Source organism: Rosa chinensis, chromosome 7, assembly GCF_002994745.2.
Source record: "Rosa chinensis cultivar Old Blush chromosome 7, RchiOBHm-V2, whole genome shotgun sequence".
NCBI classification, from domain to species: domain Eukaryota; kingdom Viridiplantae; phylum Streptophyta; class Magnoliopsida; order Rosales; family Rosaceae; genus Rosa; species Rosa chinensis.
In genome coordinates, this window is record NC_037094.1 from 69,743,065 (window position 1) to 69,769,236 (window position 26,172).

The following is a 26,172-nucleotide window of genomic DNA, read 5'->3' on the forward strand; positions in this document are numbered from 1 at the left end:
TGAGAATAATTAAAAAACGACACCAAGTACATCACCGGGAACAACTTTGTAAAACTATGTTTATTTGATCAACAATAACTCATTATTCATACAGTTTCAATGGCATCGAGAAGGGGTGGACTTCCCTCCGGATTGAGTGTGATTCAAAGTAGCAAATCACTTTGTTACCAATAAAGGATGCTCAGTCCTTTGTCGTCTAACTGTTGATTCGGTCAATTGTTGTACCATTCTCTTCTCCATGCAGGTTCGATTTTCACATATTTATTGAGAAGGGAATCAAGTGGTTGACTACTTAGCTAACTTTGGGATGGATCATGGGGGGCATTATTGGTGGGACTCTTGCTCTCCTTGTGCTTCAGCTACTTTTGTTCATAATCCGCAGGGCTCACCGAATTTTCACATTGGCTAATTTTGGTATGCTTGATGCACAAATGGTTTGGTGGTGATCATTCATAGATGTGGGCTTGGGCTATAATGATTTATACTGCATGGAGTGTGTACATGTATTGCAGACTTCTTAAAACTGTATAGAGCAGATGCAGAGACATGAACAGTCATATCACCTCTATCAGACTCAAATTGAGTCTAAACGGAAAGATATATCTAGTTCTACCCAATCCAAGATCATTTCTTGCAACTAAAGTAATCCGTTGATTGGTTGAAGTACCTTAATCGAATGCATAGGGGTTCATTTACATATGGATTCAGATACCTTTCTGAAAACAAGTCACATATGCTTGATTCTTGAAGGATCACTTTGCCAATTTTGTAAATCATAAATTCATAATCAAAAGAAAAGAATGCTGCAGTGATTTAATTTAAGCCATGCTACATGTACAAGCATGGTTCACAGCTTTTCCAATGTGCAATACATTAATAAATCTAACACTTCCAATATATACCGTAACTATGAGGTAGCCAAATGAATATGCACAAAAATGAAAAGAAGCAGAATATTTGGAATTGAGTTTTTTAAAAGTATTGAGGACTCTTACATCACTATCATTGGCTATATCCACCAATCCACTCAACACTCTTTCAGTCTTTCCAAGACTATTTGAGACAGTAGGAATAGAAGAAATTGTAAAAACTGATAATAAGTAGGTGTTAAGCGTTTGTTACCTTACCTACATTAATCCAGGTGCATATATACCTCAAACATGACTATGCTTCTTCTTTTCCTTTTAATTGTTCTTCCCTTAGTAGTTTCAACTTCATCTTCATATAATTACCTGCAATGCCATGAAGTAAATCTCAGCTGGTACAGGGGATAAACCATGAGTTAATTAGATCATATTTGGAAGCAACAATAAACTCTACTAATTAATACCGTTGAGACTACCATGAAACTTAATATTAATACTACTTTCTCACTGCTGAAATTGCATTTAGAAGTTACAGAAAAGCAAATGTAGCATCATTCATGGATATCCTATCAGTAAAGCTCTACAACAGAAGACTTCTGTGATGCTTCAGAACATTCATCACACGTGGTGTTTTCGCATTCTCTGTAGCTCACTTCAACAACCTTCACACTAGTGTTTCTATCGCTCCAAGTAAAGACGAATCCTATAAACTAAACTGATAAAATGAAAATGAATGAACGAAAAAGGATCTTTCAATATGGTGCCACCATCTTATCATTCTCTAGTCTGAGAGTCTTACCAGAGAGAGTTGACCTCTTTTTATACACACAGGGTGTCTTGTCGACAAAATCGAGTCTTAATGATACATAAGGAACTCACTAAATTGATAGTATTTCAGATTCTTTCACCGTTATTCACTAAGAGGGAAAGAGATTATCTAATTTTTATGAAATTTCACACTTCAATAGCAGTTCCCCAACACTATGCTTTTCCAGTTCCCACCCGCAATATGATACAACTTTAACTACAGTCATCACTGCTACATTTGAAACGAGTTTTATGCTCCCAATCCATTTCATATACAAACAAGCTATCTTTTTTTTGTTGCTTGGGCAAGTTGGGTTCAACAATTCTAATCTTCAACTCACAGTCCTCAGTCCTAGGTGAAATATGGGTCGCCAAAAAAAGTATATGAAGCGACAATAGAAAGGTGCAAGTTCAATATAATGTCCCAAACAGTGGAATCAGAGCTAATACCAACTTTTCTAGAAAGAGAATGAGCAAATATTATTTCAGTTTAAAAGTATTTTTGGTCCTAGAGAACAGATGAGCTCCTCACAGTCTCAGCAGAACCGAAGGTGTGATGCAGCAGCTATTGTTCTTAACATCTTTTCCGGAGTCCTCCTTAAATCCCTAAATCCAGAATTGCCTACAGTCCTAAACCAATTTACCCAATAATCGCAATCTCCTTGTAATTATGTGAATCATATAAAAAAATTACATGCTTTGCCTTACAAGAAATCACAACTGCCATCAATTATAATGTGCAAGGATCAAATTTCAAAATGAGAATATATTATACAATCAACTGGTCCAATTTTCCAGTGCTCGATTGCTTCTTAAGAAGCCCTAACCCCCAATCTCAAGGTTATTTCAACTAAATTTTAAAACTTTAAGCTATACATAAAATGTGGGCATCTGGGCATGTATATAAAAATCTCAAAATGAAGCTATATACAACTCTGAGTCAATTGATCCCCATAAGACCCCAAAATTCAAACAATTCTCTAAGCTCAAATTGCACTAGGAACCCTCATCATCATATTAAACTTCAATAACCCATACCTCGTTAGCTTCGCCGTCAGCAGCTTACGCCAGCGTGCATTGTTCGCCGTCACCGTCCAGAGAGACTGAAACAGAAGGAAAGGATTTAGGGTCTTTCCTTATCTTTTCAACAAAAAATAATAATAATACTTTCGATCAAAAAATAAAAATAAAAGAAATTAAATAATACTTTCGATCAAAAAATAAAAATAGAAGTTTGAAAGATATTTCAAATTTTGCCTTTCCTTAACTGCTAAGGAGTAAGGAGTTTTCGCCTACGTCATCACCCCCAACGGTCATAAAATCTACTTTCCCTAATGTTTTAGGGAACTACTCCAATCGCCTATATAAACCTTCTCACAGACCATTCTCATTTTCAGACATCAAACTCTCCCTCTACGTTAGAAAGTTTCTCCCTGTTCTGTTTTTCATCTTATTCGCTTTGATCAAATTCATTTGCTTTGATCAATTAGTAATGGCTCTCGTAGATCAATTCATGACTCTGGATCAACTTGATGTGGGTGTGGTGAAGACGTTTCACCCTACTGAAGCTGAGTTGGTGGGTTTCTTTCTATACAACAAGATTTCCATGGCTTCAAACCCAGGCAATCATATTCAGACCTTCCCTGAAATTTGTATATACGGCGAGACAGGCTTACCACCTTGGGAGATATGGAGGGTATATCAGCAATTCAAGTTTCCCCACCAAGATTTTCTCTACTTCTTCTCCTGGGCCAAGAAAGTGAGCCCCAACAAATCTCGCAACTCTCGCACGGTTGGCTCTGATGGAGGAACGTGGAGCGAGACGGAAGCCGGTAGGCCTGTGTATATCAGTGGAAGTGAAGAGGCGTTTGGGAAAGTCAGGAAGTTTCGGTATGAAAAGAACAAGGACAAAACGTTTGTGCATCACGCTGCTTGGTTGATGGAGGAGTACACCATCAACCAAGCACCAGATCTGGCTTTGTGCCGACTCAAAGTCAATGATAAAGGAGGAGGAAGAAAAAAGAGGAAGAAGAGTTCTGATGAGACTAATGAGGATCAGAATGTGAGAAGCAAAAAGTGTTTGAAAAACCGAAAAGTTGAACCGAGAAGAGATCAAACTAATTTCTTGGATCCTGAGGAGCAACAAGAAGGCAGTGCTTCCTTTGCTACTACTACTTCACAGCTAATTCTCTCTCCCTATCATCATGAAGATGATCAAGCGGTTCAGGTGGTTCCGGAGAACAATTACGATTATGACGAGCTGCAGCAGATCCTCTTTAGTGATGATGATTGTATGGATGAGAATCTAATGTTCTCTCCCACTATCTTGTTTGATGATGCTCAGCTTATGGCTTCTGTTGATCAATCAATAGCCAGTGAGCAACAACAACAACAAGATTCAGATTATTCACTTGCGCCGCAACAGCAATTGGAACCTGACAATAGGTGTCAAGGGGAGGACCAAATACAACAACAACAAGATCAGCCCTCTTCCTCTCATTCTCATGAGCAGCAGCTGCTCATCGGTGATGGCGATCTGATGATTTATGGCCAACATAACGACTTCTTATGGTCAGATGAATTTAATGGACTCTTGACTCATGAAGATCAGCTGGGAGCTGTGCCATGGCGGGATAGTGATGATCAGTTTCAGTATTCTGACATCTTGTAGTTTCGTTTTTATTCCTAAATGTAGATATTTTGATTCTGAAGCCAATTAATTGATTGGTGGATACTCTACTTATACTGTAAATCAATTCTTCATCTATCAATGAAATCAAATTTCTAGTTTACTGTGTACATGTACTGCAGCTTTCTAATATTTTCAAAATTTTACAGAAACATGAAAACAGAATCATACTCAAATTTGAGTCTATACATTTGAAAGAAATATCTTTTGGCCAATTCAAACCCCATATCTTGCAACTATATAAACTCTGATGTCTTCTTATATCTCCCTCCTCTTCATTTCATATCCCTTGGAACAAAGAAAAAAAAAAGAGAAGCATATCTGCAAAGTAGCAATCAAATTTTCATTTAAAGTTTTGACCTTTTTTTCACTATCTATTTGCAGTGATCACATAGATCAAGTGCGTACCACTTTCAGTAATGAGTAGATCCCCATATGTACAAAGAGTGTGATGTTAACTAATTACAAAATCCCATATTGATAAAGAGTTCAGAACTGATATGATCCAAATCAGTAAAAATTGCCCTAGTTCTATGTCCACTTATACGCAAGACCAAATCCTGTACACGATCAGATCACATGCCTGCTAGTGTGTGAGGCATTTAAGAGGTACCATAGCGGTTTCTTTCGTGACCTGAAACAAAAGTAGGAAAAGCTGCATTAAGGCTTCGATTCGGTGTAGTTTAGTGTGTAGTGTATACATGTACTCTAAATTTTCTTAAAGGTTTTCAAAGCATTTCAGAAACATGAAAGATTATATCAAACCTAAATGGAGTCTAAACTGAGAAAGAAAGACCTAGTTGACCAATTCAAGATCATATCTTGCTTCTAAAGGGATTCAGATATATAAAAATTGAAAACAAGAAGGGAGATCTTAATGCAGATTTAGTTTGAGTTTAACAAATAAAGTAAAATCATGTATACTATCATTGGTTGAAATTGAAATACCTTAATCAAATGCATATGGATCATCAGCATATGGATTCAGAGACCCTTTAGAAAACAGGTCAACGATGTTTGAAGGACGTGGTTGACCCTCTCCCTTAGATCCCTACATAACAAAAACAACATATTGCAAATTCAGTATTTGCAGAATCAAAATGAGTGCTGCATTATATAACTCAAGCAATGCATCCAGCTTTTCCAATAATTCAATACAGTAATCTTTGGATTTAACAATATGTGTTCCAAAAAACCAACTTATCCTATATGTTCCAGCTACATGGTATTGATTTTCATTATCTGAGGAAACCAAAAGCAGGATCTTTTTACTTGTAATTCTAAATGCATGCGGATTCTTATAGCAACATTAACTGTATCCACTCAGATATATTTTATCCAAGAAAACTGAAGCTTCCAAGCAATCTTAGACATGAGAAAGTAGATGAATCACAAGATATTACAAAAGTGAAATAAAGTAATGGGTTTAGCTTACCTTGACCACACTCCTGGGGCTTTTGACTTTTGGTGTACTTGTCCTCTTATGTTTTCTTGGATCCTGATGTTATACAGAAAATAAAATTCAGTTATTAGGAAATGTATGTACACATAAAGATACATAATTCTGAAGGTGAAAATGGAGATCGAGCATATAGCTTCACAGAAGCCACCAGGTTCACACCTCAAACATGACTGTGCTTCTTAATTTCCGTTTAATAGTTCTTCCATTACCAGTTTCAACTTCATATTCGTCACGAATTACCTGAAATGCATGAAGTAAGTCTCAGGTAGTTGATGGGATAAGGGAAAAATTAATCTCAGGATGTTGATAGGATAAGGCAAGAATTAATCAGATCTTAACAAGCACCATTAAACCGTTGTTAATACTATTGCCACTAGCAAGAAGATTCATATTTATGATCCATTTTCAACTACAGAAGTTGCTCTAAAGCTAAAGTTGCATTATTTATGAATATACCATCAGTAAAACTGTACGAGAGAAATTTCTACCTTTTTGTGGTGCTTTGAAATATTCATTACAGTTGGTGAATTGATATTCTCTGAAGCTTTCTTCAACAGTGTTGACACAGGTGTTTGTTTTGCTCCCACTAGAGGTGAATCCTACAAACCAAATAGAATGAAATATCATAATGAGAGTCATATTGTCATGTGAAAAGGAAATAAAATGATTTTCAGAATATCGTCCCACTTTCTCATGCTCTGGTCTTCTCAGAGAACGCTGACCTCTCCTTCTCACAACAGGGTTTCTCCTTGACGAAATTGAGTATTCCTGAGACAGAATGAACTCATCATATTGATAGAAATTCCAGACTATTATCAGATTATGAAATTTTATACTTCAACCACGATCACAAAAAAGAAATCTTTTAAATATACGCCCTCCCACTGCATAAATCCATGCCTTTTTGTGTTGTCTTCTATCTTAGTGAAATACTTTCTTGATTAAAGGATCAATCTATTCAATCATGCATATTTTAATAAAAATAAAATAAATTTGTGTATCACTGTTCTTATATGATTACAAACTTCAAAATTTAAATAGTAAGTATATCTGGCATAGATTAGTATCACTGCATCCAGATGTTAATGCAAATTCAAACAATTTTGTGTAGGTGTGTAGGTGTGTGTGTGTGTGTCTGTGAGAGAGAGAGAGAGAGAGAGAGATGCATTGGTTATAAAATCAACCTTCTTTGAATTCACTTCTTGCTCCTCTTCTGGCTTATCACTCATAACTTTCCACTGCAATTGCAGTAATGCCCTCTGCTTCTCCTCCTGTGATAATAAGAATATGTAAAAGATGTACAAAAAAATAAATTCAGAAAGAACATAGGAAGATAAGTACTTTGGACTTTTGAAGATCCAAGTCCTCCTGAAGCTTCTTAATCTCATCTTCATGCTGAAGCCTCAAAGCTTTCAGTTGGGCTTCATGTTCATTCCTCATTGATGTAATTTTCTATGACAAAAGTAATCTGATTTAGTTACTTAGGCGTATAAGACCCAACTTAGTTCGAGCTTAGAGCTACATGAAGGTACAAACCTCTCTCAACTCGTTTTCAGCTTGAAGTTGGATCTGCTTTAGCTCTTCACTGTGTTTAGCTTTTATACTTCGTTCCTTTTTATCATGCTCCTGCTGAAGACTACTGACCTGTAAATGTGAAAGTCAATAATGTTCTACCCCAAATGTGGCACTCTAGTTAGTGTAGTTGAGAATATAATCAGAAGCATGTAACAGAAATGCCTCAGAAAAGGAGAAACTTCCCCGATCAAAACTGAGCTACGTAGAACACGCCAAGGGTTAAACTAGGATTAATTCTTTGAAAAAAGTTGCACAGCCAGTAACAAATTGCAGGTAGGCTATTTAGTAGAATTATTACAGGTGCAAACAGACTTGAGTACCAAACAATTTTTTCTGCTTTTTTTTGTTTTGTCAGCTTAATAATTTACAAATACTATAGACTAATGGTGAATGCTGAGGAATGAAAACTTCGTTCAATGCAATATATGTTGAGAGGTATTTAACATATGAAAAATAATTTCTCCCCTACTGAATGTAAATGTCTGATAATGTCAGAGAATATGTAGAAAAAAAAAAAAAAAAATTCCGTCGTGTTGTTATATTAAACTAATGTAATTTGTGCAAAAAGTGATTATCAATTTTATATTTAATAGCATGCACCACTTTCCCACACATACCAGCGCAGTATGTTCCTCCTGAACATGCATTAAGTGCTGCCCAGATTCTTCTCTGCATTCTTCAAGTTTTTTCTCACATTCTATCGCCCTTTCTCGAACAAGTTTTTCTGCCTGCAGTTTCAATTAAACGAAGATCAATTCAAGAAAATGATTTATCTCTAACATATTCCAGGAGAAGGTAAAAATGAGAAAACCTTTTGCTTTTCCATGTTAACTATCTCCAGCTTCTCCACCTCATACTTCTTCCGGATGTCATTAATTGCCCAAGTAAATTTGTCATAATGCCAATCCAAAAGTAGTTAAACAACTGTAATGTGTCCAGATGCCTAGATCATAAGAGGTCAGACCTGGTCATTCCTCTGAGATATGTCTTTCAAATGCCTTGACAGTTCTAGTTGTTTACTCTCAAGCATGAGGTCATAGTGCTTCTTATCTTCCACAAGTTTAATTTCAGCAGCAGTCAGCGATGCAAGATTCTGGAACAAAGTACAGAACTGTAAGTACGTAAAATATGGTTTTACGAACATCTCACATTTATATTGAATTACAAACCTCTGTGATCTGTTCTTCCAGATTCTTCTCTCGTTCCTTATATTGCACAATAAGTTGCTCCTTTTCCTCTAGTGTGCTATGAAGCTGGCTGACTTGTTTATTCATCAAATCTACATGCTGCTCATGTGTTTCACCTTGCTTCAGTAAACCATCTATTTGTTCCGCTTTGCAGAGATGATCTATACACTAGTACCTAAAAACTTAACGGTCAAGATGTGGATATGATTTGGCTAAAATTTTGCAGAAATGATCTATACATTAGTACCTAAAAACTGAATGGTTAAGATGTGGATATGAGACCGAAAAGTGATCCTAAACTCCAACCTCACACACTAATTTCATAGTGGGGCCTTACTCTGTGTGTGTGTGTGTGTGTGTGTATATATATATATATATAAGAAAATGTAGGTTCAAATGCCGTAAGTATATATGGGAAAATTCTAAGGTGCTGGGTTGTTTGCTATAGAACCATTTTTTTGAATATTTTAGACCGTTGGATTAAAAATATATCCAATGGCCTTGAATATTTAAAAGGTTGGTAACCTATTTACCCCTTAACCAAATCATTAGTAATTAATTATAGAATATTTTTCTCTAAAAAATAAAAAAGTAATGAGTCTTTTATTACTAATTAAGTACATCATTAGTACTTTCCTTAATCAATTATAACTGAGGTCTACTTTGAGTAATTTATCATTAAATCAAATAATTACTTATATGATGACAATATACTACCTTATAGATGTGGAAATTTAATTATATTATGGTACTTATTCCACATATGATCATATTTACAAAAAGAATGGGAGAAATGACGAAAAATGTTGTAAAAAAATGTCCTTTTTTGGTAATTACAAGGTCTAGGACTACATTTACAAGTTTATGAATCATTTTATAAAATTAAAAACGAATGTGTTGTTTAGGGTGGTAAATCTTCTTATTTTAGACTAAATAGAGCATGTGTCCTCATTCACGTAATAGAGATCTCAACTGTGTAATTGGGTGATACCTTGTGTACTGTTCCTCATTGAGAAAATAATTACATCACTGACAGCGATTATTATGAATATAAGGATAAATGATCAAAAATATTGTAATAAATGTCTTGTTTGTGGTAATTACAAGGCCTAAGACAAAATATACCAGTTTATGAACTATTTTACAAAATTGACAACAAATGTGTTGTATAAGTGGTAAATCTTCTTATTTCATACCAAATAGAGCATTTCTCCTCATTCACGTAATAGAGGTCTCGAATGTGTAATTGGGTGGTACCTTGTGTAATCTTCCTCATTAAGAAAATAATTACGTCTTCGACAATGCTTATTACAAATATAAGGACAAATGATCAAAAATATTGTAATAAATGTCCTGTCTGTGGTAATTACAAGGTCTAAGACAACATATACTAATTTATGAACTATTTTACAAAATTGAAGACAAATGTGTTGTACAAGTGGTAAATCTTCGTATTTCATACCAAATAGAGCATGTTCCCTCATTCACGTAATATAGTTCTCGAATGTGTAATTGGGTGGTATCTTGTGTAATCTTTCTCATTGAGAAAATAATTACATCTCTGACAACACTTATTACGAATATTAGGACAAATGATTAAAAATATTGTAATAAATGTCATGTTTGTGGTAATTACAAGGTCTAAGACAACATCTACTAATTTATTAACCATTTTATAAAATTCACGACAAATGTGTTGTATAAGCGGTTAATCTTCATATTTATACCAAATAGAGCATGTGTTCTCATTCACATAATATAGTTCTCGATTGTGTAATTGGGGTAAACATTTTCGTATTTACTCCATTTAGGACAATATTTACAGGTATATAGACAATATTACAAATTGATGACAAATGTGTTATTAAATTGGTAATATTTTTTTTTTTAAATTGCCATGTGTCAAAATTTGAATGGGTAACCTGATGACCAATTCATCAGGCTACCATTATATTAAATTGTTATATATTAAAAAAATAAAAATAAAAGGTATGGGATACGGGAGGGTATTGTAGCCTGTCTCAGTATATATTGAGAGGACTAATCAAGCAATTTGTTTGATAGAAAAGACGAACTCATAGCCAATACACAAACACTGTGTGTCTTTCTAATAATGTGCCTAGAAAAAGTGCTTGACGCATGCTTTATATAAGAAATCGATCAGTTACTTTCTGATGAATAGTTGAGTAATTCCTTCAATTTGTTCCATCCATTGCTGTGATTTTCTCTTTCACGCCATGCTGTTTGTAAGGTAGTAGCTGCCATACGCTCCAATGGAGAATGCTTTAGGTCAGGCAGGTTCAGAATAAAATGCAACCAGAATTTTGAGACAACTCTCCTAAGATTGCTGGCATTGATAGCAAATGCTTCTACATACTCTAGTTTGGGACATGACAGTTTTGGGAGAGACAGGCAAATCAGATATGGAGGCTAATACGAATGCCCAATCTAAAAGTTCATCTCCAAAGAAATCAACTTTCTGAAGGCACTTAATGATTGAGGAATTGCTTATAGAGTAGAAAATAATACTTCAATTCAGGGTTAATTCGATGATTCTATTCATCTCACAATGAGGGTATATATATACAAGTACAAAGGAGTAGTCTAACCCTAATAGGAAAAAACTTTCCATAATTACAGGATATCCTAATTAAATAAAATCTTAATTACATACAGATTTACAGCGATTCTACACTCTCCCTCAAGTTGGTGCATAAATGTCTATCATGCCTAACTTGTCAACTGAGCTGTCAAATACCTTCCTAGACACTCATTTAGTAAGAACATCAGCTAATTGCTCATCTGAGTTTACAAATGGAAAGCGAATAACCTTTCTATCAAGATTTTCTTTAATAAAATGACGGTCAACCTCCACATGTTTTGTTCTATCATGCTGAACTGGATTATGTGCAATCTCAATGGCAGCTGTATTATCACAATGCAAATCCATAGGCTTTTTAAGCTTGTAACCCAGGTCTTTCAAGACATTACGAATCCATAACATTTCACAGACTCCGTGTGCCATACCTCGAAACTCAGCTTCTGCACTTGATCTGGCAACAACTTTCTGCTTTTTGCTACGCGAAGTGAAAGGTTCCCTCCAACAAAAGTGAATTACCCAGATGTAGAACGTCTGTCAGTTTTATCACCAGCCCAATCTGCATCTGTATACCCAACAACTTCCAATTCATCTTTTTTCTGAAACAGTAACCCTACCTCAAAATACGAAAGACTGCATCCATATGCTCTTCACTAGGACAATGCATAAATTGACTAACAACACTCACAGCAGAAGCAATATCAGGTCTAGTATGTGAAAGATAAATCAACCTTCCTACAAGACGTTGATACCTCCCTTTATCAGTTGGAACTTGATCAGGATAGATAGCAAGTCCGTGATTCATCTCAATGGGTGTCTCGATGGGTCTGCAGTCCAACATCCCCGTTTCAGTAAGTAAATCAAGAACATATTTCCTCTGTGAAATTGAAATCCCCTTCTTAGACCTTGCAACTTCAATACCCAAAAAATACTTCAGTTGTCCCAGATCCTTCATTTCAAACTCCCTGGACAAATACTTTTGCAATTCATTTATCTCTTTCGGATCATCCCCTGTAACAATCATGTCATCAACACACACAATAAGAGCGGTAACCTTACCATTCTTGCGCTTGATGAACAAGGTATGGTTAGAATTGCTCCGTCTGTATCCAAAGGCTTTCATGGACTTTGAAAATCTTCCAAACCAAGCTCTTGGAGACTGCTTCAGGCCATACAAAGACTTCTTCAATTTACACACCTTGACAATGTCACTTGGGTAATTCTTAACACCTGGGGGTACATCCATGTATACTTCTTCCTCCAAATCCCATTAAGAAACGCATTCTTCACATCAAATTGGTGCAAGGGCCAATCTTTGTTTGCTGCAAGTGAGATTAGAATCCGGACAGTATTACTCTTTGCCACAGGTGCAAAAGTCTCCTCATAATCAATCCCATAACATTGTGTATATCCTTTGGCAACCAACCTCGCCTTGTATCTATTAATAGTTCCATCTACATTAAGCTCCACAGTAAATACCCAACGGCATCCTACAGTCTTCTTTCCAACCGGCATAGGTACTAGCTCCCATGTTGCATTATTTTGAAGAGCTTCCAATTCTTCATTCATCTCCTTTGTCCATTTTGGATCCATCAATGCATCCTGCACGTTAGTAGGAATAGATACAGTAGATAATTGATCAACAATAAGTGCATGTGACCCAGAAATCCTATGGTTAGACATAAAATTAGCTATACGGTATTTAGCTTTGGTTTTGATATCTGGTTCATATTGTTTCTTAGGAATTCCCTCGGTAACCCTTTGTGATTTCCTAGGTTTGACACTGTCTAACCCAGAAGACTCATTAAAGTTTAGGGGTACCTGAGGTGGATCATTCTGACAGGGATCTTCAGTTGGTGATGCAGAAGGGGGAATATCTTGTGTGTGAGCTTCATATACGTCTTGATTTTGATTCAAACTATCCAGAAAAGTCGTCTCTTCTGTCTCGAAATTCACAACACTCTGTTCGGCAATTACATTTTCTGTTTCGGAATTCGCAACACTTCGTTTGGTAGTCGCATTTTCTATTTCGGAATTCGCAACACTTCATTTGGCAGTCGCATTATCTGTTTCGAAATTCACAATGCTCTGTTCGGCAACTGCATTTTCTGTTTCCGAATTTCTACATTCAAATCTATCCTCCAAATTTTCCAAGTCTTCAAAGACATCAAAATCAATAATAGAACGAGGATTCCCTTCACAACCTCTCTCCCCCTGAAGGGAAGACTGAGAAGCTCCCCTAAGTAATAAGGCTCGGATTCACGAAAAGGAACATCAAGAGAGACATGTATAGTGCCAGTAAGAGGATCATAACATCGATAACCCTTCTGGAAGTTAGCATAACCAACAAAGATACACTTACGGGCACGGGGATCAAGCTTGCTGCGTTGAGGCCTGGGAATATGAACATAGGCTGTGCACCTAAACACTCGGGGCTCCTAATTAGTCATAGAAGGGATGGTCAAAAGTGCATGAAGCTTCTGATGAGGATTCTGAAACTCAATCACCCGTGTAGGAGTACGGTTGATAAGATATGCTGCTGATTTTACTGCTTCTCCCCAATAGGACCGAGGTACATTCATGCCAAACAAGGAAGCACGAATAACTTCCGTCAACTGCCTGTTCTTCCGTTCTGCTAAACCATTTTGTTGAGAAGTATAAGAATTGGAGGTTTGATGACGAATTCCATTTGACCTGCAAAACTCAATCATAGGGCCATTCACAAACTCTTCACCATTGTCAGACTGAAACACTCTGATGGATTGTTGATAATGAGTTGCCACAATTTTGTGAAATTCTGTAAACATGCCAAATACATCACTCTTATTCTTCAGTAATGACACCCATGTCATGCGAGTGCAATCATCAATAAACATTACAAAATACCGAGCTCCAGAAAGAGAAGGAATTTTCACATGACTCCAGACATCAGAGTGAATCTTCATAAAAGGAACATGACTTTTATTAAGACTTGGTGAATATGAAATACGATGACTCTTGGCCAGTTCACAAATGTCACAGTGGAAATCCAACTCACTAACAACTGAAAACAAATGAGGTTGCAGCTTCTTAAGATAACGAAAGGATAGATGACCTAAACGGTGATGCCATAACCATACAGCTTCCTTCACATTCTCTACCCCGTTGATCTGATTAGCTTGTCCCAAAAGATGCTTCTGCTTCTTTCCAGTCTCTGTCAAATCCAGATAGTATACTTTCCCCCTTCTAACACCATAACCAAGAATCGGTCTAGTCAGAATGTCTTGAAACACACAAAAAGATGGATAGAAGGTCACAATACATGCAAGAGCTAAAATAATTTGACCAACAGACAGAAGATTATAACCTAGTGATGGAACAACTAAGACAGATTCAAGGGTTAAGGTATCAGATAAAGCAATAGAACCTTCTCCGGTGATCGGAGTTTGAGTACCATCAGCAGTAGAGACAACGTTTTGAGGGGAACGTCTAAGGTTTTTCACAAGAGTACTTGGGTCATTGGTCATATGGTCAACTGCACTTGTATCAATTATCCATGTACTATTAAAAGTAACCTTACCCTTCATACCTGACTGTGCTACATTAGCAGAGGCATGGTCTAGGTAAATTTCCTCTGTAGTAGCAACAGTAGCCTTGCCCAGATTCTTTCGCGGTTTCTTGGAGAAGTCCTACCAATCAGGGTAACCAATCACTTCATAACACCGTTCCTTGCTATGACCTAATTCCCCACAGATAATGCACCTTTTGTTTGCATATGGATTTAGTTTACCTAGAGAACGGCGTGGAGAATGTCCTGAGAAGCCTGGAGGAGGACCCTGTTTGCGTTGAGCCATAACAGAAAATCCGGTAGTCACCGAATGCCCCATAGCTTGCTTCTCTGATTGCATCATTAAGGAATTCATGATTTTTGCAGGATTGAATTTTCAAGGGTTTCAAGATGGATATGAATGTTTTCGAAAAAAAATAAAGTTTTTTTTTCTTTTTCCAAAAAAAGGTAGGGTGATGGTGGTTTGAAATTCAGGATGGTTTGATTTCAACGGTGGTGGTACGCAGCGGTTTGTGATGTTCTTCGGGATTCAGGATTCAAAGGACGCAGCGCAAGTTCAAAGAATTGAACCTGCTTTGATACCAAGTAGAAAATAATACTTCAATTCAGGGTTAATTCGATGATTCTATTCATCCCACAATGAGGGTATATATACAAGTACAAAGGAGTAGTCTAACTCTAATAGGAAACAATCTTTCCATAATTACACACTACCAGAAAAATGGTCATTTACGGCCCACAATGAGCGCCGTAAATGACAAATTACAGCACACAAAAACGCGCCGTAAATGGACATGCCGTAAAAGACAAACCTCTTTTACGGCGTGTTTCCAGATTGCCGTAAAAGACCCCACGAGCGCGCCGTGAAAGATATAAAAGAGCGCCGTAAAAGGGTTTCAAAAATTCTTAATTTCGATTTTGAAACATTAAAGCGCGCCGTAAATAACCAATAAGTGCGCCGTAATTGATCACATAAGCACGCTGTAAGAGAGAAAAAATGAGCGCTGTAAAAGAGTTTTAAAATTTTTTTTTTTCAATTTTCAAATTGGAAAGCACGCCGTAAGTGATATCTAAAGCACGCCGTAATTAATTAACAAGCTTGTTGTGATTGATTAACAAGCACGCCGTAAATGTGGTCGTAAGGATATATTTAAGACGCGTAACATTTGCACTGATTTTTTTTTTTCCCTGTAAATGTTGTGATACCATTTCAAAATCGAAATAAATCTATACAATTTATTGAGATAAAAAGAGAGATTACAAACTGCAAGTATCACATTAGAAAATGTAAATTATACATTTATATGCCAACAACAATTGAGTATTGTACAAAAACAACTTAACTAAACCAACATATCATCACCATGCTAAAATCTAAAACATTATCAGTTCCTTTGTAATAATCTTCTGCATTCACTTAAAACCTTCATAATTAAGTTCCAAGTAGTTGTAGTTATCCATATTCTGTTTTAGGGTACCTCAGCCAACATGTATGACAAATAAGCCATAAGCATCATGAGAGCAACTTCACGATCTGTAGAATGCCTGTTGCCAAGAGAATCATAAATTCATAATGTCAGGGAAATTGGTTAAGTATAGTTCCACAGTACAAGTCTTTCCATCTAATTGCTATTCAAATTTGCTAACTACGCAGATGGTCATAATTTAATAAACTTAGCTTTTGCTTAACTTTATAATAAGCGCAGGAACACATATGCCATTATAATTTTAGCAGATTTTAATCTTGCTGATGTCAAGTAAAAACCAGAAACTAAGTGCATACGCTGAGCTTAATTATCTTCTATAAATTCATTTTCTTCCTATTCTTTGTATATGTATTTCTATTACAATAAAAAATCTATCTCATTCACTGGACCATAAGTGACTACTAGTCCTGGAATATATATTGTTTATACATACAGAAATGAATGCAGCACCAAATAATGGGTCAACATTCCAGAAGTGTTCCCTCATACCTTCCAAAGTAGAGTGTTTTTATGATATAAGCGCTTATAAGACCAGCCTGAAACATAGTAACGAAGCAAGTTAGAACATCCCAAACTTAGTAACAAGCGCTCAATTTTCTCCCAATCATATAATTACAGATTAAGCATATGCATATTGCACATATGTGAAGGTTCATGGTATTTATTCTAACATATTATCAATCCAAACCATCTTTTATGCAAAATCCACCAAATTAATAATCCAGACAGAAAGTGAAAATATGATGGCATAAAGTCTTTTAAAAGAACATTTTCTTAGGAATAACACAGTTTTTGTTATCCAGGCTATATTATTAGTCATTTTGTGTTATGTAGGGCAGTTACTTCAATCAGTAATATAACCTTGATAATCTTCACCATGGTAAAATAGCAGACTAGTAGAAACCAAGCACCCACATAGAACAATTACTTACCTGCAGTGTCCCATAATCCAAAGGTTAACTGTGCTTCCATCCACCACCACATTAGCAATTAAAAAATATGTCATAAATCAATGAAACAAACTTGACTGATTAGTTATATATGAATCATGATGAAATTAACACCATGCTTCTTACAGTGGGGAAGGTAATGTTGGTATAAGAGATCAGCATGCAAGTTTTTCCAACAGCTCCATCACAACATTAAAGAAGCAATCAGTCACCTCTACTAAAGCTCCAATCAAAAAGTCATTGTAGCCATAGTATGAGCCCAAACATATAATACATAAACTAGTGGAGGTACAACTTACTCTCTTTTAACCTCCCCTGAAGGTGTGAAAGATCAGGAGGTTGATGCGCCTCTTGTTCTAGTTCCTATATCATTAGGAAAAAGACGTTGAAAATTTAAGCAGGAACGAAAACTAGATACTTATCAATTAATATTCCAGTAAGTCATGTGAAAGAAGCAAACCTGGTCAGTTGGTAATCTGAACTCATCAGATTCATCCTTAATATTTAATTCCAGTTCCTCTCTACCTTCTTCTTGGGCTTCTTTGGAATTTTAGCGGTGAAAGGCTCCTTCTTTTGCTTCGTCTTGAGCAAAATTCAACAAAACCATTACAAAATCACCACAAACAAGATAAATAAAGCTTCAGAATCCGAATTAAAAAGAACCGCAAGCACAAAGTTTTGAAAAGTCAAACCTAAAAGAGTAGGAGAGGGTTGGAGAAAGCACCGGACGGCATAGAAACAAGAGGCGTGTCTCCTCGATCGTTGAGGCGTCGATGGCCGTTTCTACACTCGATGGTGACGAACTAACGGTGGTAACTCGGCTCTTACTTTTCAATCGATCTGTATCACATGAACATCTCGACTACTTTCTGGGGGGTACCGTAGCCTGTCTCGTCTTTCTTGATGACAATGAACTTAGAAGAGGGGAAAATATAACTGTGGAACTGGCGCGGGCAATCCAAGGATCGAGGATCTCTGTAATTGTCTTCTCGAGGTGGTATGCGGATTCTAGTTGGTGTCTTGAGGAGCTGGTAAAGATCATGGAGTGTAGAAGCACACTGGGGCAAATAGTCTTCCCAGTGTTCTTTGATGTTGATCCTTCAGATGTCAGGAAACAGAGTGGTACTTTTGCAGAGGCACTTGATCAGAAACATAAAGATATAGATGAAGATAAGGTGCAAAGTTGGAGAGCTGCTCTCACAGAAGCTGCAGATTTGTCTGGCTGGGATCTTCAAAACACTTCCGATGGGTAATATTTGCTAATTAATCTTCTTTTACTTATTGCTATTGCGTGTCCACATGATATATCATCTTTTCTTTGTTTGTAATGAACACAATAAGGAAAGAACCACGTCTGCATATATTCCTGAATGTTCTTAATAATTATACTTGCTCTCCACGTTCTGTATCTTTCTGTATCTATTGCTTAAGTATCAAGCATGTTAAGATTTAGTTTGTATAGGACTCAAACTCTCTGTATAAATACTGTAATATATGATCAAAGCAAGTGTGCTATTGATTCTATTCACTCTGTTTCTTATATGGTATCAAAGCTATAAGCGTCAAACGACCTTATAACATTTTTTTTCCCCCTCCTCTCTCTCTCTCCCTCATGGCTACCTCCAGTTCCACAGATTCATCTTCCTCCAATTCTGTTCCCACCGTGACTAATCTCTTATCCATCAAGCTTGACCGTACTAACTACCCTCTCTGGCTTGCTCAGATTGTTCCCATCCTGAAGAGTCGTGGTCTGATGGGCATTGCTGACGGCACTCTTCCATGTCCTCCTGCTCATCTCAAGGATGATAAAGGGAAAGCAATTGATGCTGTGAACCCCGAGTATGAAGCATGGATTCTCAAAGATCAAATGATTCTCAGTTGGATCAATGGCTCCCTCACTCCTTCTGTCCTCGCACCTGTCGCCCGCTCTACTTCTTCTCGTTCTACTTGGCTGGCCTTGGAAAAACGCTATGCCTCGCAATCTCAAAACCGTATCCTCCAGTTACGTAGTGAATTGCTTCGCACTACTCGAGGTGACTTGTCTATTTCTGATTTTCTCGACAAAATCAATGCCATTGCTGATAACTTGGCCCTTGCTGGTAATCCTATTCCTGACAATGATCTTGTCTCTATTATCATGCATAATGTTGGTCCTTTGTATGAAACAACTGTTAGCTCCGCCCAAGCCCGTGATACTCCTATTACTTATGATGCTCTTGAAGCACTTTTACTCAATGCTGAGCGCAGGTTGGCAAATCACACAATTCCTGCTATTGATAATGGTCACACTGCTCTTGTTGCATCTCGATCTCGTGGTAGTATCCGCGGTCGGGGTCGTGGTTTCTTTTCTGGTGGTATTCCTCATTCTGCTAATGGTCGTGGTTATGGTAGTGCTCGCTCCAATAATCTTGGCAGCCATTCTTTCTCTGGTGCCAACAACCGTACTGCTGGCTCTCTTCTTGGTCCTGGACCTTCTCATCAGAATATTGTACCTGGCTCCTCTCCGTCTTTTTCTAGTGCGGGTCGTGTTCCATGTCAGATTTGTGGACGATCTGGCCATAATGCTTTGGATTGCTTTCAGCGTATGAACTTGTCTTATGAGGGTCGCATTCCAACCCAACGTCTTACTGCCATGGCTGCTCAAGCATCTTCTCGCCCAAGTTCTTCTGCTTGGTTGCTTGATACTGGAGCGAATGCTCACATCACCAATAACTTGGGTCGCTTGGCTCATCCTCGAGAATATCATGGCGATGATACTATTGACGGTATTGCTGGTGGTTCAGGTTTGAACATTTCACACATTGGCAATTCTTCCCTTTCTCTTAATTCCAATTCCTTTCTGTTGAAAGACGTTCTTCATTGCCCTAATGCTACTTCTAATCTTCTTTCTGCCAATAAGTTTATGCATGATAATTCTTGTTATTTTGTCCTTTATCCCAATTGTTTTCTTGTGAAGGATCGCGCGACACAGAGGACGCTTTTCCGCGGGTCGACTGATGATGGTCTCTTTCCTTTCTCCTCCGATTCAAATCGTTCCTCTTCGTCACACACATTGTTTGGTCTAGTTGGTGTTCGAGTCAATGCTCAAGTTTGGCACTCCCGGCTTGGTCATCCGTCCTTTCCTATCATGAAGCGTCTATTCTCCCATAAATTATTACCTCTTTCAGGCTCTCCTTCTTTAGAATTTTGTCAGTTTTGTCCATTGGGCAAGAGTCATAAATTGCCTTTTACTTTGTCGAAGTCTGTTTCTCAATTTCCATTAGAACTTATACACTCCGATGTTTGGAGCTCATCTTGTTTCTCAATTTCTGGATTTAAATATTATGTTCTATTTGTGGATGATTTCTCTCGTTATTCTTGGATTTATCCCATGAAATTTAAGCATGAAGTGTTTTCTCATTTTGTTCACTTTCGTACTCATGTTGAAAAATTGTTTTCATGTCCCATTAAGGCTTTCCAAACTGACGGGGGTGGTGAATATACTAGCACTTTGTTCAAAAATTATTTGGCCACCAATGGAATCACTCATCGTTTATCTTGCCCTCATCACCCTGAACAAAATGGTTTAGCCGAACGCAAACATCGTCATCTTGTTGAAACTGCTCTCACTATGCTTTCTAATGCCTCAATGGGATCTAGTTATTGGGTCGAATCTCTCAATGCTGCTTTATATGTGATTAATCGTTTGCCCTCTCGTGTTCTTCATTATGTCTCTCCTTATGAAAAATTGTTTCGTCGAGCTCCTCACTATGATTTTTTACGGGTTTTCGGCTGTGCATGTTATCCGTACTTACGTCCTTATAATGCTCATAAACTTGAACTGAGGTCTAAGCGATGTGTTTTCTTAGGGTATTCTCTTCATCATTTGGGTTATCGATGTCTTGATAGGTCAAGTGGTCGTATTTATTTTTCCCGTCATGTTTTATTTGATGAACATTCTTTTCCTTTTCAAGAGACCATCGATGTTGTGCCTCCGGGGGTGTCTTCGTCGCAGCAACCCCTTGAATTTTTCTCTTGTGATTTGTTGTCACGTCCATCCCACACTCTATCCCCTCAACAACCTCCATCTACCTTGTCCTTCTCTAGCCCTTCTCATATTCCCACCCCATCACCTCCCATGCATACGTCTTTGCCTTCAAAAGAATCTGCTCCTCCATCTTCTCCTTCTCCAACCGTTACTGCCTTGCCAACCACGTCTCCTTCTCCTTTACCTTTGCGTGTTTACTCACGTCGTCCCGTAATTCTTCCCCAGGCGCCTCCTGACGCTATTCCCATTCAACCTGATTCTTCTGCACCATCCTCTACCGTCTCTTCGTCCAGTACTCATGGTCCGGCTTCTTCTAATGCTCACTCCATGTTAACTCGTGGGAAAGATAATATTCGGAAACCGAATCCGAAATATGCCTTAACTGCTGTTGTTGATGCTAATCTTATTGAGCCCACTTCTTATAGTCAAGCAGCTAAACATGCTCGCTGGAGAGAGGCCATGGCTGAGGAGTTCAATGCTCTTCAACGTGCTGGGACTTGGACTTTGGTTCCTCCTCAACCCTCTATGAACATCTTGCCAAATAAATGGGTCTTCCGTATCAAGCGCAAGTCTGATGGTTCCATTGAGCGTTACAAGGCTCGTTTGGTTGCTAATGGGTTTCACCAACAGGAAGGTTTGGATTATTCTGAAACCTTTAGTCCTGTTGTGAAACATACTACTATTCGTATTATATTGGCCATTGCTGTTAGTGCTAACTGGCCTATTCAACAATTGGATGTTCACAATGCTTTTCTTCATGGCAATTTATTTGAAGATGTGTATATGCGGCAGCCTATTGGGTTTATTGATGCTCAGTTTCCTCATCATGTGTGCAAGCTCCGTCGGTCTCTTTATGGTTTAAAACAGGCCCCTCGTGCCTGGTTCCATTGCTTTTCTGCTTATTTGGAGGATTTGGGTTTTGTGGCTTCTATGGCTGATCACTCTCTTTTCATCTTTCATCAAGGCCCTACTCTTATCTATTTACTCATTTATGTGGATGACATTCTTATTACTGGGAACAATTCTCGTCATATAGCTGATTTGATTGTTGATTTGGGCAAGCTATTTTCTATGAAGAATTTGGGTTCTCTTAGTTATTTTTTGGGGGTTGAGGCTGTTCGTACTTCTACAGGACTTTCTTTGTCTCAGTCTAAATATGCTCTTGATCTTTTGAAGCGTACCAACATGCTTGATGTCAAACCAGTTTCTACACCTGCGTCTCGTCAACGTCTTAGTGCGCATGATGGTAACGTTCTTCCTGATCCTACTGAATACCGTAGTGTTGTGGGTGCCCTTCAGTATCTCACTCTCACCCGTCCTGATCTCTCTTTCGCCGTCAACCAGGTCTGCCAATTTATGCATCGTCCCACTTCTACACATTGGGTTGCAGTCAAGCGCATTTTGCGATATGTTAAGCATACTCCATATCATGGTATCTTCTACAAGCCTTCTTCTCTTCATCTTCTTGCTTATTCCGATGCGGATTATGCGGGTGATCCTGATGATCGTCGCTCTACCGGTGGGTATTGTATGTATCTTGGTTCCAACTTAGTTTGTTGGAGCTCCAAGAAGCAAGGGAATGTTTCACGGTCCAGTACAGAGGCCGAATATCGACAACTTGCTTATACTGCTGCTGCTATCTCTTGGGTTCGTGCCTTATTTCGTGATTTGCATTTGTCTCTTGCTTGTCCTAAGCTCTGGTGTGATAACATCAGTGCCATTTCTCTTGCTTCTAACCCGGTGTTTCATGCTCGCACTCGTCATGTTGAAGTTGATTTTCATTATGTTCGCGAGAAGGTGGTTCGACATGAGCTTCAAGTGGGTTATGTCTGTACTGCTGATCAAACAGCTGATATCTTTACCAAAGGGCTTCTTCCCTCTCGCTTCACATTCTTAGTTTCCAAGCTTCCTGTCCTTCCTAGGCCACTTCGCTTGCGGGGGTGTAATGAACACAATAAGGAAAGAACCACGTCTGCATATATTCCTGAATGTTCTTAATAATTATACTTGCTCTCCACGTTCTGTATCTTTCTGTATCTATTGCTTAAGTATCAAGCATGTTAAGATTTAGTTTGTATAGGACTCAAACTCTCTGTATAAATACTGTAATATATGATCAAAGCAAGTGTGCTATTGATTCTATTCACTCTGTTTCTTATAGTTTGTTGTAGATCAAGTATTAGTTTGCTTAAGCCTTCAGTAAATTACCAAGAAAAGAACAAAATGAGTATTTTACACTTGGAGCTTACCGTTAGGTTTCAGGCCAATGATATTAAAAAAATAAAATAAATAATATGTGATTGTGCCAGTGTGCATTGGTCTTTTCTTCTCCGAGTGTTGCACATACTTTAAACTTGAAGATTCTGATTAATCCTTCACCAAAACTTGATGGTTATTTTGTTGGACAGAAAAAGAAGGTTTCTCTACTAATGGCGGCTGCAACTGTTCTCATTGAAGTAGTCTCACAAATTTTAGGTTAGTCTTGAAATTAAGGTAGTGCTCTTTTTAAATGCTTTGTTTTGTATTTTTCTGCATTTGATTTTGATTGGGTTTGTCTGCATATATATAAAGTTTTTAATTTACTGCTGCTGCTATAGGTGTGGACTGTGTTGATACTAATTGAGTCTCACTTTCGGCATGTCTGCATCAGGTAACCTTCTCTCTTTCCTCTTTTACGTTTTTGTAATGTTGTTTTTATTCTCTAGGTTGTGCTCATTACTCATTTTGGCTTTTTTTCTGTTCTTTGATTTGTTTAAAATATATGTTGTTATCTGATGGTTGAGTTTGCTCTTATTTGTTTTATTTTTTTGGATGTGCCTGAGTTTATGCTATGTTATTCTCTGGCCTTTTATTTATACACACACACACTGTACACACACATAATTGAATATTCTCCTCTTCAGCCATTCACTTAGCTCATGTCCCTATTCATTACCTAGATATTTTAGTCTTCTTCTGAGTATTGTTATTGGCACTTATAGCAATTGTAAAGGACCAGCCACTGCAGTTGTTAATATCTCCTGAAATATGAAAACCAAAAGTTTCAATGACTAAGGAGCTGCATTGTAACCTAGCAGACTTAGAGACGCTGAACTATATATGTAATCTGGATGGTGTTTCAAAATTGCAGAAATCACAAAGATTAGCCGATATAATGCAAGTGTGTTTCAAAATAACTCTTTTACTTATTCTCGGCAAATGTTTTGGTCTCCAAAACTTTTAAGTCTCTATAAGTTTAAAATATATCCATTCACTGTTTTATCTATCATTTGTTTCTTATCCTGTGTAGTTGTTTGAATGTTTCTTAAGTTGAATTGTATCATCGCAAAATAGGATAATCCTTTTGTTTTATCAAAGAATAGAGAATCAAGGGAGGAATGAAAGATATCTTTTATGAGAGTCGTGAGCAGAAAAGATTTAGTTCCGCCCCATGTCAAATTACGAGAAGACACATGATAGTAATCCGCCTCCGCCGCCAGCCCCCCCCCCCCCCCCCAAATGTCAAATTTTAGTACATACTTTCTTTTTAGTTTTGTATTTTCATTTTTTTTATGATTACCTATTTATGCAGTGTTTGTTTATCCATTCAGGTCAGGCTGAAGAGATACATGGGGATGAGGGAAGCTCATACCATGATGGAGGGCCTTGGAGGAGATTATGTGCTTTGCCAGCATTTTGGGTAATAGTCATTTTGACTCTTTATGCACAACTCTTTTATTTGTTCTTATCTATATGTATGCCACAAGCTGATGGAGGGCCTTGGATTTGTTCAAGGTTATGGAGAACTAACTTTGGGAGAATGATCTTCTTTTGTCCTGCTTTTTCTTTTGCCACTTGCAATTTTATTGTCTATTAAACCATTGCAATTTCCAGCTTGCACTTTTGGGCTATGTTTCAAAGAAATAAAACATAATTATTTTAACCTCAAAAAATACAACAAAGGTCATTTGATAGGTTTTCAAGTTTACTTTACAATGTTTTCAGTTTTAGTCATTTCAAAATTTCATGAATTCATCAGTCTTCTAAATTTGTGCACCTTTGACAGCTTAATTATGGAGCAATCTTTGGGATGAAGTGTTCTGCATTAAGACTTGAAATTAAGACCTTGAACACATCTGGTAAGTTCGTCCATCAGATGGATGAAACTATGTCTATTAATTGCACGCATATATGATTAAGCAAGAGGAGAAAATGTCAAGATCAGTTCAGGGCTGATTTGAAATTGGTCATATACATTGAATTTTTATTTTTTACTCCAAGTACTATGCATTTTAATCTGTTGTGTGCTATTCCAAGAAGCAACTTCTGGATGGGAATCAAGAACAAGAAGATTCGAAGTTACAATCTGTTGTGTGCTATTCCAACTTCTCATATGCATTTTAATCTGTTGTGTGCTATTCCAAAAAAATTTCTCAATTTTTGGAAGATTGTTTACGAAGAATCTGTTTATATTATTGTATTAGTGTTTGTAAATTGTAATGCACAGTATCTTTGTTTTGTTGATTGTAATTTTTGGTCTGGTTTTGTTCATTGTTTGCTTCCATTATTGTGATTATACCTTTTCATATGGTTTTTCAGGTTTTGAACAAATATATCTTAGAAGGAAACTAATTCTTGGAGAACCATTGATGGTCTGTCTCCTATTAAGGTATTTCAGGAGAACACTGTTTGCTGCAGCCAAATCAGAAGTTTCTGGTGTTGCATCTATGGCTCGGACGATGACCCACCCGCTCGAGGAGTTCTTTGAATTAGTAGATAGAAAGCCTGATAAAGAAAAGGCAGTTGTATATGGTACATGCTTTTTGTTTCCGTTGTTTTCTGTTATTAAGTGCATTTATGAATTGGGGGTATTGGATTGTAAACTTTGTGGTGAGGATCAATTGAAGAAATTTAAAGTGCAAAGCAGAGGTTAATTAGTTTTGCTTTTCACGTAGCGTGTGAATGCAAACTTTTTGATGGCTCGCATTTGGATTTAA

The 26,172-nt window shown here is 37.3% G+C and overlaps 3 protein-coding genes and 1 long non-coding RNA gene across 6 annotated transcripts; 2 read left to right on the top strand and 2 right to left on the bottom strand.

Annotated features, from left to right (window-relative positions):
* Positions 1-3,165: 3,165 nt before the first annotated feature.
* LOC112178497 (NAC domain-containing protein 71-like) lies at positions 3,166-4,344 on the top strand. The gene has a single exon (XM_024316635.1). The coding sequence runs from the start codon at positions 3,166-3,168 to the stop codon at positions 4,342-4,344; it is 1,179 nt and encodes a 392-aa protein (XP_024172403.1).
* Positions 4,345-5,311: 967 nt separating this feature from the next.
* LOC121048813 (synaptonemal complex protein 1-like) lies at positions 5,312-15,051 on the bottom strand. Its single transcript, XM_040511579.1, has 13 exons — positions 14,955-15,051; positions 8,569-8,747; positions 8,365-8,492; positions 8,211-8,280; positions 8,017-8,127; positions 7,361-7,468; positions 7,166-7,276; positions 7,009-7,095; positions 6,512-6,592; positions 6,313-6,423; positions 5,984-6,064; positions 5,798-5,860; positions 5,312-5,413 (listed from the first exon to the last, which is right to left on the bottom strand). The coding sequence occupies exons 1-13, from the start codon at positions 15,049-15,051 to the stop codon at positions 5,312-5,314; spliced, it is 1,329 nt and encodes a 442-aa protein (XP_040367513.1).
* A 940-nt stretch (positions 15,052-15,991) lies between these two features.
* On the bottom strand, positions 15,992-17,986 carry LOC112176599. 2 transcript variants are annotated; one of them, XR_005803830.1, is made up of 5 exons: positions 17,862-17,986; positions 17,630-17,751; positions 17,469-17,532; positions 16,709-17,348; positions 15,992-16,277 (listed from the first exon to the last, which is right to left on the bottom strand). It is a non-coding gene; the product is annotated as an uncharacterized LOC112176599 (long non-coding RNA). The 2 variants fall into 2 exon arrangements; XR_002927016.2 differs by having other exon boundaries at positions 17,630-17,929.
* LOC112176598 lies at positions 17,922-26,172 on the top strand. Of its 2 annotated transcripts, none has more exons than XM_024314606.2 (6): positions 17,922-18,418; positions 23,605-23,689; positions 23,794-23,846; positions 24,787-24,875; positions 25,242-25,314; positions 25,775-26,172. In XM_024314606.2, exons 3-6 carry the CDS (start codon positions 23,834-23,836, stop codon positions 26,107-26,109), a joined length of 510 nt encoding a protein of 169 aa, XP_024170374.1. In that variant the 5' UTR covers positions 17,922-18,418; positions 23,605-23,689; positions 23,794-23,833; the 3' UTR covers positions 26,110-26,172. The 2 variants fall into 2 exon arrangements, with proteins under 2 accessions (XP_024170374.1, XP_024170375.1); XM_024314607.2 differs by having other exon boundaries at positions 23,605-23,671.